This window comes from Pongo pygmaeus, chromosome 10 (assembly GCF_028885625.2).
Source record: "Pongo pygmaeus isolate AG05252 chromosome 10, NHGRI_mPonPyg2-v2.0_pri, whole genome shotgun sequence".
In the NCBI taxonomy this organism is placed as follows: domain Eukaryota; kingdom Metazoa; phylum Chordata; class Mammalia; order Primates; family Hominidae; genus Pongo; species Pongo pygmaeus.
Window position 1 is genome coordinate 69778512 of NC_072383.2, and position 14255 is coordinate 69792766.

The window sequence follows — 14255 nt, forward strand, 5'->3', positions numbered from 1 at the left end:
AAAGTGCTGGGATTACAGGCATGAGCCACTGCACCCAGTTAGATTCTGCATTTCTAACAAGCTTTCAGCTGATGCTGGTGCTGCTGGTCTGTACACGTACACTTTGAGTAGTAAAGGCTTATACTTTTTTGACGTATGATTAGCTCATTCAAGTCAGAAGTCCAGTGGCAGTGGACACAGGGACTAGAGTTCAGGAGAGACTTGGGCTGGGAATATTTGGGAGTCATCAGCACATAGGAGATTTTGATGCCAGAATATGAGAATAATGGCCCAGGAATAGTGTTTGGAGAAAAAGGAAGAGAGGCCCAAGGCTAGCCCATGGGTAGCGCCATTATTTAAGGCGCACTTGTAGGATGAAATGTAAGAAGGTCAAGAAGTAGCAGATGAACCTGAGATGCCAATGAGGCTTTCCAATGAGAAGCTTGTAGTTCTCAAACTTATTATATTAAAATATAAGTAATAACTACCATTTATTGAGCCTTTTATTTCTGGCACTGTGCTAAGGGTTTCAAATTTTCTCTAAAACACAGAGTGTAAGATATGTGATGTCACATTAAAATTTTTCTCTAACCACATCCCAATGCTCTGAGCTGGTGGAAAATGTAATTTGGGTCATTATTAAGATTTTCCTGTCTACACCCAAGATTATATGAAGGTTCTAGGGGTCTTAGTCTCAGTCCAGCACATTTGAAAAAGGCCCTCTAGTCTTCACTCAATGCTGATTACTGCTAATATTCTCATTTTCCCACCTCATTCATCCCTTGTAGGTGAGCTGCTTTCTTGATTCACTGCCGAGCTTGGGCATAAGGGTCTTGGTCATGGTTGGAATCTCAGATACCTAGCACGCAATCTCCCTAATATGCTACACATTCATTCCCACCTAAGGTTCCACCACTTCCCTCACCTATTAGGTTTCTGATAGTCACATAACCGGCAACTCTCCTTTTCTGTGGTTCAGCTAGTTGCCACCTACCTCAACCAAACTCAAAAGCCTCTAACCTCTCTCCACCGTGTGAAGACGGAAGTACTTCAATGGGCACAAGTGTTTTTGGTGAAACGGACTTTTTATTCTGCCCTGGAGCCAGGGAAATCCCAGATCTGTGCCAGAGTTATCAAGGGGGTAGTATACAATCATTCTCTGCATTCTTTTACAGCACTGAGAACAAGTAAAATTCTTACCTTAGTATCTTTACAAATCATTTTACCACACATGTATTGTCATATGAAATCCCTACAACCACTCCATGCAGGAGTAATTTCCAGTTTACATCCTGAAGCTTTGATAAATTTAGAAACCTGCTTTAAGTCACAGAGCTAATAAGTAATGTGTAGGTGCTATAAACTATGTGCCTTGGACTCTGCAGCTATGAGGGCGTGGTATTATCACAGTTCCTATCGAAATACCTTGCTGGAGGTCATGTGTGAGTGGCAGTGACCAGACAAATAGAGAAACCTCATATACAGAGGGGAAAAGTCTCCATGTATAGTGCCTGGGATATCTCCATGTTAGTGCTGGGCTTTCTTGGATCTTCACCGCAACGCCACTATCTCGATTTTACTATAAGAAACTGAGGTTTTGAGAGCACTGGCGATTTGCCTACTGCCACAAAACCAGGCTAATGGGCTGGGCGCGGTGGCTCAAGCCTGTAATCCCAGCACTCTGGGCAAAGGCTGAAGCGGGCGGATCACCTGAAGTCAGGAGTTCGAGACCAGCCTGGGCAACATTGGCGAAATCCCCTAATAAAAATTTAAAAATTAGCTGGGCGTTTGACGCGCGCCTGTAATCCCAGCTACCCGGGAGGCTGAGGCTCGAGAATCGCTTGAACCGAGTGGCGGAGACTGCAATGAGCCGAGATCGCGCCACTGCACTCCAGCCTGAGCGACAGAGCGAGACTTCTTTTCTACAACAATAACAAAAAACCAGGACAAATCTTGCTGGCTTCCAGTATGGTATTCGTTTCATCTCACCAAACTGGCGTGGCCTGCGCTAGCTTCAGAGTCTCGACAAACTCCAATACAAGTAAGGTACACATTATTTTAGCAGTCTTCCTTGGGGGGACGTGGGGCAAGCACAAGCGTAGCGTTAAGCCTGAGACTCCACCCCAGCCGTCTCTGAGCCCAGTTCAGCACGCAGGCGTCAGGCGGCTTTTTTCCGCCCGGCCCCTTTCCTCCACTCCCTTCCCGCCACTCCCCGCCCCTTTCCCGCCCGGATGTTATTCTAGTTTTGCCGGATGTTGTTTTATGTCCGAGAGACACGTGAGGTTCTGCTACGTCATTACCAGGCACGCGCAGAAAACATGGCGGCGGCGGGTGTTGTGAGCGGGAAGGTAGGTAACGGACTCCAGGAAGACCTCGGCTTTTCTCTGGGACGAGGATGTTTTGCTCCTTGGCAGCTGGTTGGGGGAGGGACACGAGGGACTTTCTGTGTCCGGACAACCTGTGGCGTCTGTAGGAGAAGACTGGGTGGTACCAGCTGGTTTCCCGAGAATGCCAGTTTAGCCGCGGAGTTATAGAGCCGGCTCCTGCTCCAAGGGCAGCTAGGCCTCGGCGCTCTTCTGCCCCACAGCATAGAGGCTTTTATTCGTATTATCTTTACTAAGGGACAGGTGGCTCTCTAGTTCCTTTTTTCCTCCGATTCACTCTTTGTTGACTCTAGTTCTTTATGTCTACTCTTCTGACTCCAACGTCTTTTCTGTCTTTGAAGCGTTAACCCGACTTGCCTCTGTCTTCTTTGCTACACTTTGGTGAAGATGTTTATGCTTCCTTCGGGAGGAGCTGAGTAGGTACTAGGCAGCTAGCTGTGCGGTTAGAAGAAACGAGTGTATTGGGTCTGTTTTTACCAAGCTGCTGAGTTGGTTGGTGGTTGTGAGCAGCAGGACGTGTTTCCTGAGAGAAATGGAGATTTACACCATCCTGTGCTTGTCTAGGAAGGCGTCCATTCAAATATTTATTTCCTAGGCATTTCAGTAGGAGTATTAGTCATGCTGGTTTGCGGAGGTGGTCAGTGATACTCCTAATTTCGTTGGAAACTAGGATTACGTGCGGAGATTTCGTCGAATAGTGCCTATTCGCGTTCCGAGGGCACATCTTATGTATAGTTAGGGCTATCAGCTTTATGATATGCCACCGATAGTATTTCCCAGTGCAGGAGTATTTCATAAACAGCTGGAATCAACTGAAGTGACTCATCGAACACTAATGATTGTTTACTCATTGCAGATAGCGTCCTCTGTTCCTTGAGTTTCACTCATGTCTCCCTATTGCCTTCCCTACCCCATTTTGAATTGTTTGACAGCGTTTGTGGTTTGGTGTTTGGAGTATTAGACTAGGCGGCTGAATGACAAATATGGGCTTGGTTTTGCTGTTAATCTGAAGTATGACCTTGGAAAATTGGACAATTGTGACTTTTGTCTTTCACGTTCTTTATCTGCAGAATGGAGGAGATGCCAATCATTTCTTGTATTGGAGTTGTTAGGGTTATATGAATTTTTTTTAAAAAAACATAAAATTACATACTTGTACGTACTGGCTCTTTTAAAGGATAGGTGGGCATCCTTTTTTGGATTATTTGTGCTCTTTGATTGTCTTGTCAGTTTTTTTCTTTTTATATTCAGGGTGGATGCTGATATACTGCTTGACTTACTGCATATTTGAAGGTTATCCTGTTTGATTTTCCATCTAAACTGATCCAGGCTGGGACTTTTCAAGAGGGGATCCCTTCCGTTTAAACATCTCCCTCTTTCAGGTTTGCATTGATTTTGAAAGAATCCTTGAGGCAATGAAGCAGAGTTGTGAAATGAAAAACATTTTTCACTCTTTGCAACCACTACCTTTCATAGTCTGACTTCTTAAAATGAGACTTATATTTAGTAATTCTGCTTCATAACCTCATTTATTCTCATTCACTGCAAATTCACACCTATTGCCATCACTCCACTGAAACTAGTTTTCTTGCCAAAAGCTGCTCCTCTCCCAAGTAATACTATCATGACCAACAAAACCCACTTGTTCTTCTCTCAGTAAGTTCAGATCTGGTTTAATGGCATCATCTTTCACCCGGTTGCACCAAGTATGTTAAATATACTTGGAGGCATTCATTCCTATAACACTCTCTAATCAATAACCATGTCCTACCAGTTTTACCTTAAGAGGTTTCTTAAATTTCCTGCCTCTTCTTTACTATCAATGCATAGTTCAGGCTTTTAGTCTGCTTGTATTCTTGATTTCTTGGCTGATTTTACTCCTTTTCTACAGTCTCTGCCCTTAATCTTCTCTACACTACCACTGGAGTTATTTTTCTAATGCGCAAACCTGATAATCTCTTGATTTAAGAAGCAAATGAAAACTCTTCACTTTTTTATCGTCAGCATAATAATAATGAAAGCTGGTTAATGTAACATAAAAAGACATGTTACCTTTATGCTTCCCTACTTCCTAATCTTTTTTCTTTAGGAAAGGGGATGGGGAGAAAATGTGTGTGTATGTTTATTTATTCATCTCCCCTCTCCCTTCAAGTTTTAGCTAAGAGTTCTAGTTTAGAAATCCAGGGGAGTGAATGTTAACCAAAGCTCACAAAAATCACTTGTGATACTTTTTAATAAAAGTACAGATGGTGGGCTACCAGCTCTGTTGAATTAGAATCTCTCAGTGTCTCCACCTAGGATGTAACTTTTCTTACAACTCTACTTTGCTTTGAACTTGGAGTTTCGGAAAGTGATGGAGGAAGTTAATCTCTGTCTTGTATGGAAGCAGCAAAAGGTAATGGTTAACAGCTTGGTCTCTGAAGGCAAGCTAGTTTCAGAAATTATCTTCACACATTTACAAGCGACTTCAGTAAAATTACTTAACCTCTCTGTGCTTCAGTATCCTCATCTGTGATATGATAACAGTACCTACTTTATGCTTGGTATGAGGATTAATGAGTAAATATATTAGAAACTGTAGACTGAACTAATCTTCATGAGGTCAGATCCTGAAATGTTTCATCTGCACCTAACATAGATTCTGGCACATAATAGGTATTCAGTGAAGAGGAAGAAGCAAGAAGATATGAGAAAATGAGGAACCAGGTGCCGTGGCTCAGGCCTGTAATCCCAGCACTTTGGGAGGCTGAGGTGGGAGGATCACTTGAGCTCAGGAGTTCAAGACCAGCTTAGGCAACATAACTAGACCCTGTCTCTATGAAAAATAAAAAAATTAGCTAGTTGTGGTGACATGTGCCTGTTGTCCCAGCTACTTGGGAGGCTGAGGTGGGAGGATTGCCTGAGCCTGGGACTTGAAGGCTGCAGTGAGCTATGATGGTGCTACTGCACTCCAGCTTGGGTGACAGACCAAGACCCTGTCTCACAAAAAAAAAAAAAAAAAAAAAAGAAAAGGAAAAGAAAATGAGGAGGGATTAGAGTGGGAGAAATGGGTCCATTAATAGCTCTTTTGTTTCAGAGTTGTAAAATCCTATTGTAGTACACTTCATTCACTCTAGGTTTTTCTGTTAGCGTATTAGAATTTCTTTCTATTGAAAATTACTGGCCGGGCACGGTGGCTCACGCTTGTAATCCTCATCACTTTGGGAGGCTGAGGTGGGTGGATTACTTGAGGTCAGGAGTTTGAGACCAGCCTGGCCAGCATGGTGAAACTCTATCTTTACTAAAAATACAAAAGCCGGGCATGGTGGTACACGCCTGTAGTCCCAGGTACTCAGGAGGCTAAGGCAGGAGAATCGCTTGAAACCAGTGCAGTGAGCTGAGATTGTGCCACTTGTTCACACTGGGCGACGGGCAGACTCTGTTTCAAAAAATGAAAAAGAAAATTACTTGAAACAATAGGGAAATCAGCTGTTTTTTTTTCTTAATTAGAATTTGTGATGTCATTTTTAGTAAGAATTTATTTTGTAGCTTAAAATTGGCCCTAACCAATTCTTTTTAAATATGCTCATAGTCCTATAAAATTTTTGTGCTTTAGAAAGATGAATATTCTTAGTATCTAGATTTTCCTGGAGACTTTGTTTTCCTAAACTGGATCTTTTAACATGGTAGTTAACTAGGGTATAATAGGAGTGTGTCTTATTTTTAAATTTTTCTGGCATTCTTTAGTTCAACAAACGTTTTACTACCTCCTATGTGCTGAGTTCTTTGGATACAAGGGTGGTTAAACACAGACTTGTATTGTTATTATTATTGTTAATTTATTTTTGGGACAGTCTTGCTCTGTCACCCAGGCTGGAGTGCAGTGGTGTGATCATGGTTCATTGCAGCCTTGACTGTGTATCTCCTCCAACTCCTAAATTATTCACGTCTCCTATCTGACTTCGCTTGGCACGCCAATATCCTTGAGAAGCAATAATAGTTCTGCCAGTTGCTCTTCCTTGAGAGTTGTACCATTCTCTGTATCTCAAAGCATCCTTCACTTCAGACTATCCGTGATGTATTGCCCTTACAACCACCTGTATTGTGCATTTTTTTTTAGTTCCATAGTCATTACTTATTAACGCATCCCAAATAAAACTCAGTTTGCTTTCTTCTTTCTGTTCTCCCTCTCAGTAAATAACCTCATCTACACAGTTTTGTCCTTGACTGTTCTCCGCTTCACCTCTCACATCTAATCAGTCATGAAGTCTTGTCATTTTGATCTTCTAAATATCTTTCTAAGCCATCTGCCTTTCCTCATGCCCACTACCATTGTTTTAGTTCAAGCAACCATGAGTCTCTCCCTCCCTGGATTACTGCAGCTGTTCGTTCTTGGCCCTGCAGCCACTTTATTGGCTTAGAAAAGGCAAATTTCTAGTTGCTTTTGTCTGTCCTCAGGATAAATTTCAAACTCCTAAGTTCTTTAGCATGGCTTATGCAGCCCTTTATGATCTGATCTGGTCTCTGTTTTTGTTTCTAAACTATTTAGACTCTACTCTCTGGTATTTGGGTTTCAATCATGCAGTGAACTACTGCTCTGTATGAAACATACCCTCTGCTAAGAACATATATCCTCTGCTTCCCTATACCCTCTACTAATTAAAATTGCCATTATTTAGATCTCAGTTTATGTGTCGCTCTAAGTAAGTTTTCCTGATTCTCACTCTGCCTGAGCCTCCTAAATCTAGGTAAGATAGCATTTATTAGGGCTTGCTGTGGCAGCCTGTTGGTACAATTACATGTTGTTAATTGTCTGTTTTCTTGTCATCCTGTTAGATTGTAACTGCTGTGGAGGCAGTGACTGAATCTTACTTATTTACACCTAGTAGCTTGCTCTGTACCTGGCACATGGTAGATGTTTACTGTATATTTATTGAAGAGTAACTGAAAATGGTATCTCATTCAGGATTCTCTGCATTCCTCTGTTACACTCTACTATATACATTGATTTACTGGCTTACATAATACTGCTAGTTTAGTCAGACACTTTTCCTTGTGTGTGTTTTTTCCACTGACACCTTTTATTTCCAGCATGTGGTTGGTGCTCATAAATATGCTGAGTGCGTGAGTAAAGAAACTTCTAAATCAGATTAAGTGGAATGGGGAGTAGTTCAAAGAATTTGGGCAGGCTATTGTTTATGTTCTTTTCTGAAGGATTTAGTAGAAGTTATTTGCAGAGAGAAAGGATAAAAGGGTGTTCCAGGTAGATGGAACAGAATACACCTGAAAAAAGGCACAAAGCTTTCGGGTAACAGAGTTCACAATGGCCCAAGGCAGAAATGTTTTATGTGTTGGGGAGTATCAGGAAGTATGGCCTCACTGTAGAGGTAAAGGGTGAAGTCAGAAGATTTTTAAGCCCCTGTGTGGTATAACCAGATGGACATTCTGTAAAGGTTAGTTTGGGCAGTGGTTATACATTATGCACCTCAGACAGATTATTGGAAGGTGACTAGATCAGAAGAAGAGAGATCAGAATGTTATTTTAGTGACTTAGGCTAGAAATGATAAGGGGCCAGTGTCAGAGGAGAAGGTTTGAGGGACTTAGGATATAGGGTCTGGATGGTGAAAGAAGCATTTAGGATGACTGGGTGGATGAGATATCTTTGACAGAATTGGGAATATCGAAGAAGAGCAGGTTTAGATAGAACACATGAGTTTAAGATGCCTTATTGAAATGGAGATACCAAGTAGGTGCTTAGATATTTGGGTGTGGAGCCCGTTAGGATGCTCAGTCTCGCATTTCCTGGGGATGCTTTCTGGAACCATATGCCCAAATTATCATCTGTATGCCAAATAGTTTTGAAAGAAACTGAACTTTTGAAACTTTTTTGGTTGTTATATTAGCCCATAAGTTCACATAATTGCTAAAGTTAAGAATGTATGTTGTGTATGATAGGTGACGGGTTTCCAAGTTTGGAGAATGATTTAGGGCAATAATTTTACCCTAAACTTACTGCTACATTTAAAATATTTGGGTTGAATTTTTCCTTTATCTTCCATTTTTGGAAATAAATAAAAATCATAATAATCATAATGTAAGTAAAAGTTCAGTCTTAAGTGTAGGGACAGTATAAAAAATTACTACTGTATTGTGAAACTTCGTTATTTTTTCCAGCTGTTTGTGTCAGGAAGGATGTTCTTGAGTTGGATTGTGCAAAAGTTCATTCTGTCTAAAAGTTGAATTTATCTGTTTTTCTGCCTCATTTTTGCTTTTTAATTAAAACTTTTGCTAAATTAGAGGTGAGAAAATTTATTCTAAAATGTTTGCTGTGGTCACCAGAACTCTTTTAATAAGTTATATCTGACATAGCTCCTTTGCTAGAGGAGAAAAACAAAATACAGTTTCTGTTGCTTTCAGCAGGCCATCATTGGAAGTTTTATAAATGTATTTATCTGCTTGGGCATCTTAGCAAATATTTAAGAATAAATAAGAGCCTGGAGGGCATGAGACATTTTTATCCCAAAAGGAAAACTTTCCTCCTTTTTTTTGTAGTATTTTTACACTTAGAATATTCCTTCGTTACCTTTTTAATAATTTTGCCAGGCACAGACAAGCAAGGAACTCTAATACCTTTTAATCTCTCTGTTCTTTATGATGTCTGGCACATAATTGCTTCATAAAAGTTTGTTGAATTGAGTTTTATACAGTCAGTTTAGCACCACCAAGTGGCAAGTCTTTGAATGCTCTTGATATATTTTGCTTCCTATGGACACCTGATTCCCAATTAAGTGCGGGTATGATTGTTAATTTTTTTTTGAGGCAGGACTAATTTCTTTCTTTTTAGTGAGAATGTTCTCATGTATGTATGTATTTATTTTTAATTAGGTTTTTACCGTTTACAACAATAGACTTTCTATGTAAATTATTTTTTATACAGCCTTTTTTTTTTTTTTTTTTTGCCCCAAGACATGGCCTTGGTCCGTGGCCCAGGCTGGAGTGCAGGGTGTGATCTCGGCTTACTGCAGCCTCTGCCTCCTGGGCTCTAGTGATCCTCCCACTTCAGCCTCCTGAGTAGCTGGGACTAAAGGCATGCACCATCACACCCAGCTAGTTTTTGTATTTTTTGTAGAGATGGAGTGTTGCCATATTGCTCCGTCTGGTTAGAACTCTTGGCCTCAAGTGATCTGCTCACCTTGGCCTCCTAAAGTGCTGGGATTACAGGTGAGGCACCGTACCTGGCCTATACAGCTATTTTTGAGATACAATTGATACGATAGGCCACATGTATTTAGAGTATACAACTTTGACATTTGTGTACACCATGAACCCATGAACACAATTAAGATAATGATGTTTTCACCAGCTCTGTTAGTTTTCTCGTGACTCCCTGTACTCCATCACTCCATGTGTCCTCAGGCAACCACTGAGCGTTTTTTGGTCCCTATAAATTAGTTTTAATTTTCTAGAACTTTATATAAATGGAATTATATAGTATATACTCTGGTTTTGTATGGCCTTCTTTATTCAGGATAATTATTTTGAAATTCATGTTGTTGTATGTATCATTAGGTTTTTTTTTTTTTATTTCCAAATAATATCCATTGGGCCAGGCATGGTGGCTCACGCCTGTAATCCCAGCACTTTGAGAGGCTGAGGCTGGTGGATCACGAGGTAAGGAGTTCGAGACCAGCCTGACCAACATAGTGAAACCTTGTCTCTACTAAAAATACAAAAATTAGCTGGGTGTGGTGGTATGTGCCTGTAATTCCAGCTGCTTGGGAGGCTGAGGCAGGAGAATTGCTTGAACATGGGAGGCAGAGGTTGCAGTGAGCTGAGATTGTGCCACTGCACTCCAGCCTGGGTGACAGAGTGAGATTGTCTCAAAAAAAAAAACCCCCACAAATAATATTCATTGTGTGGGTATACCACATTTTGTTTATCTAGTCATGTGTTTGATAGACATTTGGGTTATTTCCACTTTGACTGTTAAAAATAAAGCTGCTCTTAGGCCAGGTGCCATGGCTCACACCTGTAATTCCAGCACTTTGGGAGGCCGAGGTGGGTGGATCACCTGAGGCCAGGAGTTCAAGACCAGCCTGACCAACATGGAGAAACCCTGTCTCTACTAAAAATACAAAACTAGCTGGGCATGGTGGTGCATGCCTGTAATCCCAGCTACTTGGGAGGCTGAGGCAGGAGAATCGCTTGAATCCGGGAGGCGGAGGTTGCGGTGAGCCAAGATCTTGCCACTGCACGCCAGCCTGGGCAACAAGAGCGAAACTCTGTCTCGAAAAAAAATAATAAAACAAACAAATAAATAAAATAAAATAAAGCTGCTCTGAGCATTGGTATATGTCTTTTATGAAAATATGCTTTCATTTTTCTTGATTGGATACCTGGGAATGGAGTGGCTGGATCATATATATTAGTTGTGTGTGTAGCATTTTAACACACTGCCAAATTATTTTCCAAAGTAAGTGTAGTGTTTTATATTTCCACTGGCAGTGTATGAAAGTTCCAGTTGCTTCATATTTTTGCCCATATTTAATGTCGGTCATTTTAATTATAGCCATTCTAATAGGTGTGTAATAGTGTTTCATTATGGTTTCAGTTTACATTTTTGTAATGACTAATGGTGTTGAGTATTTTTCCATGTGCTTATTTGCTGTCCTTGTATCTTCTTTGATGAAGTGTCTGTTTAAATCTTCTGCTTATTTTTTTTCAAACTGTGTTTTTTTTGTTACTGAGTTTTTAGTGTTCTTTTTATGTCCTGGATTTTATATTCTGGATACAAATCCTTTTAATACAAGTTCAGTTGGGTCTTTTTAAAAAAATTATTTCTTTTTATTCATCTTATATAAAAGGGAGGCCAAATCTAAGAAAATAATGTTATGTCAAAGTTTGGTTTTTAAAGCACAAACTTTCATAGTTTGTTTTAAGGTTAATACATAGAGTGCTAGCTTTTTAGTCACCTGAGAATCAGGAAATTCACATAGACATAATTCCCTGTGGTGACAAAGAACTATGGCTTCCTATGGGTTTGTCAAGCTCCTAGGCTTCATTCAGCCTGAAATTATACTTTTCTTGTTATGTATAAATTAAATAAAATCTATACAACTGTCTGTTCTTCTGTTGCCTCACATCATGTCTATAAAAACAGCATTTAAAATTTGCAGGAAATAGAATTTTGGCCTGTTACAAAGCAAACACTTTGTTTTTTTAACTCAGAATTCTGGAAATGCAATCAAGTTCTAGTATTGTGACTGCCAAAATATTTTGTCATCAGATATTAATTTTTTTCAAGTGTCTGACTCCATACAAGAAAATAATAAAAATATCAGAAGTTACCTGTGATTATCAAAAAAAAAACAAAAAAAACAAAAAAAAACGAAAACCTTCAGTGTCCATAAGGTTGTTTCTCATGGTTTGTTAGGATACTCCTGCCTGATCCAAGTGCATCAGGTCTGAGGCTGTTTTTCATTCCACGCTTCTGTCTGCCAGAAGAATCTTTTTAGGTAAGGAGGCCATCTTAGGAGGCAATGGAGCTTCTAGCTGTCATCCAAGGAATGAAAGCAGGTGCCTCCAGCTGAGCCAGTTCCCATGAACATAATTCCTGTAATCAGTCAAAACACTCCATGGGCCTCTTCAAGGGAAGATTCCAAACTCATTCCAAAAGCAACTCCCATTACTCCAAAGAGCGAAAGAGAGAAGGTTCTTATGGTCAGCTGTAGATTCGACTTCATTACCACATTACAGTGGCTGTCCAGATTGATGAAAGTAATACTTTGTGAATCATCAGTCAGTACCCGAAGCTCCTAAGCTGCATTGGAGACATCGTCAACTAGTTGGTAGTAGTTTTCCATCAGCAACTCCATCTCCTCTGCATGGTCAGTCCCAATACTGCTCTTTTCAAAGACTCGTGGGTCACTCCATTTTGATAGAGCTCTTCTAGCAACTCTTCCTCATCCAAGATCTCCAAAATTGACTCTGAAAATTTTACTATCTGTTTCTAACTCTAATAGACTTTTGCCATTCTGTAGTAAAATGTGGAGTTTGCTTCTGTCTACGGAAGAATGTTTGGGGTCCACCCAAGCTTCCAACGTCTCGAGGATCAGTGGTTGGAAAATGCTAAGTTTCCCCGAAGGGTGTTGATCCAGTATTGCAGGAGTGCTTCTATAGCTCTAAACTCAAAAAATTAAAGGGTTTCTAACAAGTTGACCCTCTCCAGACAATTGTGAAGAGAGTTCCCAGAACAGCCATTGCTGTGAGTTTAAATTATGATAATCTAATATCAGAAGACACTCTGGAGTTATCTCAGCTTTCAAATACTCCATTCTCATGATAATCCTATGATTTCTGGCTGTGATACTCATTACATAGTGAAATCTCAAATCTCTGGCTTGAAGACCTAACTCTTGGTATAACTCAGTTTTCTTCCTTTCAAAAGAAGTAACATTTCTCTGTCAAATTTTGTCATGGTAAATACTGGGGCTACACTGGCTAGAGTGGTTTGAAAGACATCAGAAGTTCTAAACCAGTGCATTTCACCTGCCATGCGGAGCCAGCGGGGTTTGCACAGTGGGTGACCCAGCTCCTTCTGAGCAGGTTGGCTGCAGAGCCACAGGCAGCCGCAGAGTTTTTGTTCTGTTGCCCAGGCTGAAGTGCAGTGATACGATCATAGCTCACTACAGCCTTGAATTCCTGGGCTCAAGTGATCCTTCCGCCTCAGCCTCCCAGGTAGCTAGGACTACAGGCATGTGCCACCATGTGTGGCTATTTTTTTTGTTTTGTAGACATGGGGTCTAGCTGTGTTGCCGAGGCTGGTCTTGAACTCCTACCCTCAAGGCGATCCTCCTACCTGGGCCTCTGTATTAGTCAGTTTTCACACTGCTATAAAGAAATACATGAGGCCGGGCGCAGTGGCTCACGCCTGTAATCCTAGCACTTTGGGAGACCGAGGTGGGCGGATCATGAGGTCAGGAGATCGAGACCATCCTCGGCAACATGGTGAAACCCCGTCTCTACTAAAAATACAAAAATTAGCCAGGTGTTGTGGCGCGCCTGTAGTCCCAGCTACTTGGGAGGCTAAGGCAGGAGAATCGCTTGAACCCGGGAGGCAGAGCTTGCAGTGAGCCAAGATTGTGCCACTGCACTCAGCCTGGTGACAGAGCAACACTCTGTCTCAAAAAAAAAAAAAAAAAAAAAATACCTGAGACTCGGTAATTTATAGAGAAAAGAGGTTTAATTGGCTCATAGTTCTACAGGCTGTACAGGAAGCATGATGCTGGCATCTGCTCAGCTTTTGGGAGGCCTCAGGAAACTTGCAGTCATGGTGGAAGGCAAAGAACAAGCCAACACGTCACATAGAGCAGGAGGAAGGGGGAGGGGGAGGTGCTACACACTTTTAAACAACCAGATCTCATGAGAACTCACTATTGTGATGACAGCATCAAGAGTGGATGGTGTTAAACCATGAGAAACCACCCCCACTATTACCTCCCCCCAGGCCCCACCTCCAACGTTGGGTATTATAATTCAACATGAGATTTAGGTGGGGACACAGATCCAAACCATATCATTCCTCTTCTGGCCCCTCCCAAATCTCCATGTCCTTATCACATTTCAAAATAGAATCATACTTTCCCAGTAGTCCCTCAAAATCTTAACTCATTTCTAGCATTAACTCAGAAGTCCAAAGTCTCATCTGAGACAGGGCTAGTCCTTTCCACCTGTGAGGCTGTAAAATGAAAAACAAGTTAGTTACTCCCAAGATTCAATGGGGTTATAGGCATTGGGTAAATACTCCCATTCCAAAAGGGAAAAATCGGCCAAAAGAAAGGGGCTACAGGCACATGCAAGCCTGAAACCCAGCAGGGCAGTCATTAAATCTTAAAGCTCTAAAATAATCTCTT

The 14255-nt window shown here is 41.1% G+C and overlaps 1 protein-coding gene across 1 annotated transcript in view; it reads left to right on the top strand.

The window, feature by feature from the left end:
• The first annotated feature begins 2208 nt into the window (after positions 1–2208).
• TBC1D15 (TBC1 domain family member 15) overlaps positions 2209–14255 on the top strand; it is an 81490-nt gene continuing 69443 nt past the window's right edge. The window contains exon 1 of the mRNA XM_054442884.2: positions 2209–2327. Coding sequence (XP_054298859.2) covers positions 2232–2327 — 96 coding nt within the window. The 5' untranslated portion in view covers positions 2209–2231. The remainder of the gene's footprint in view (positions 2328–14255) is intronic.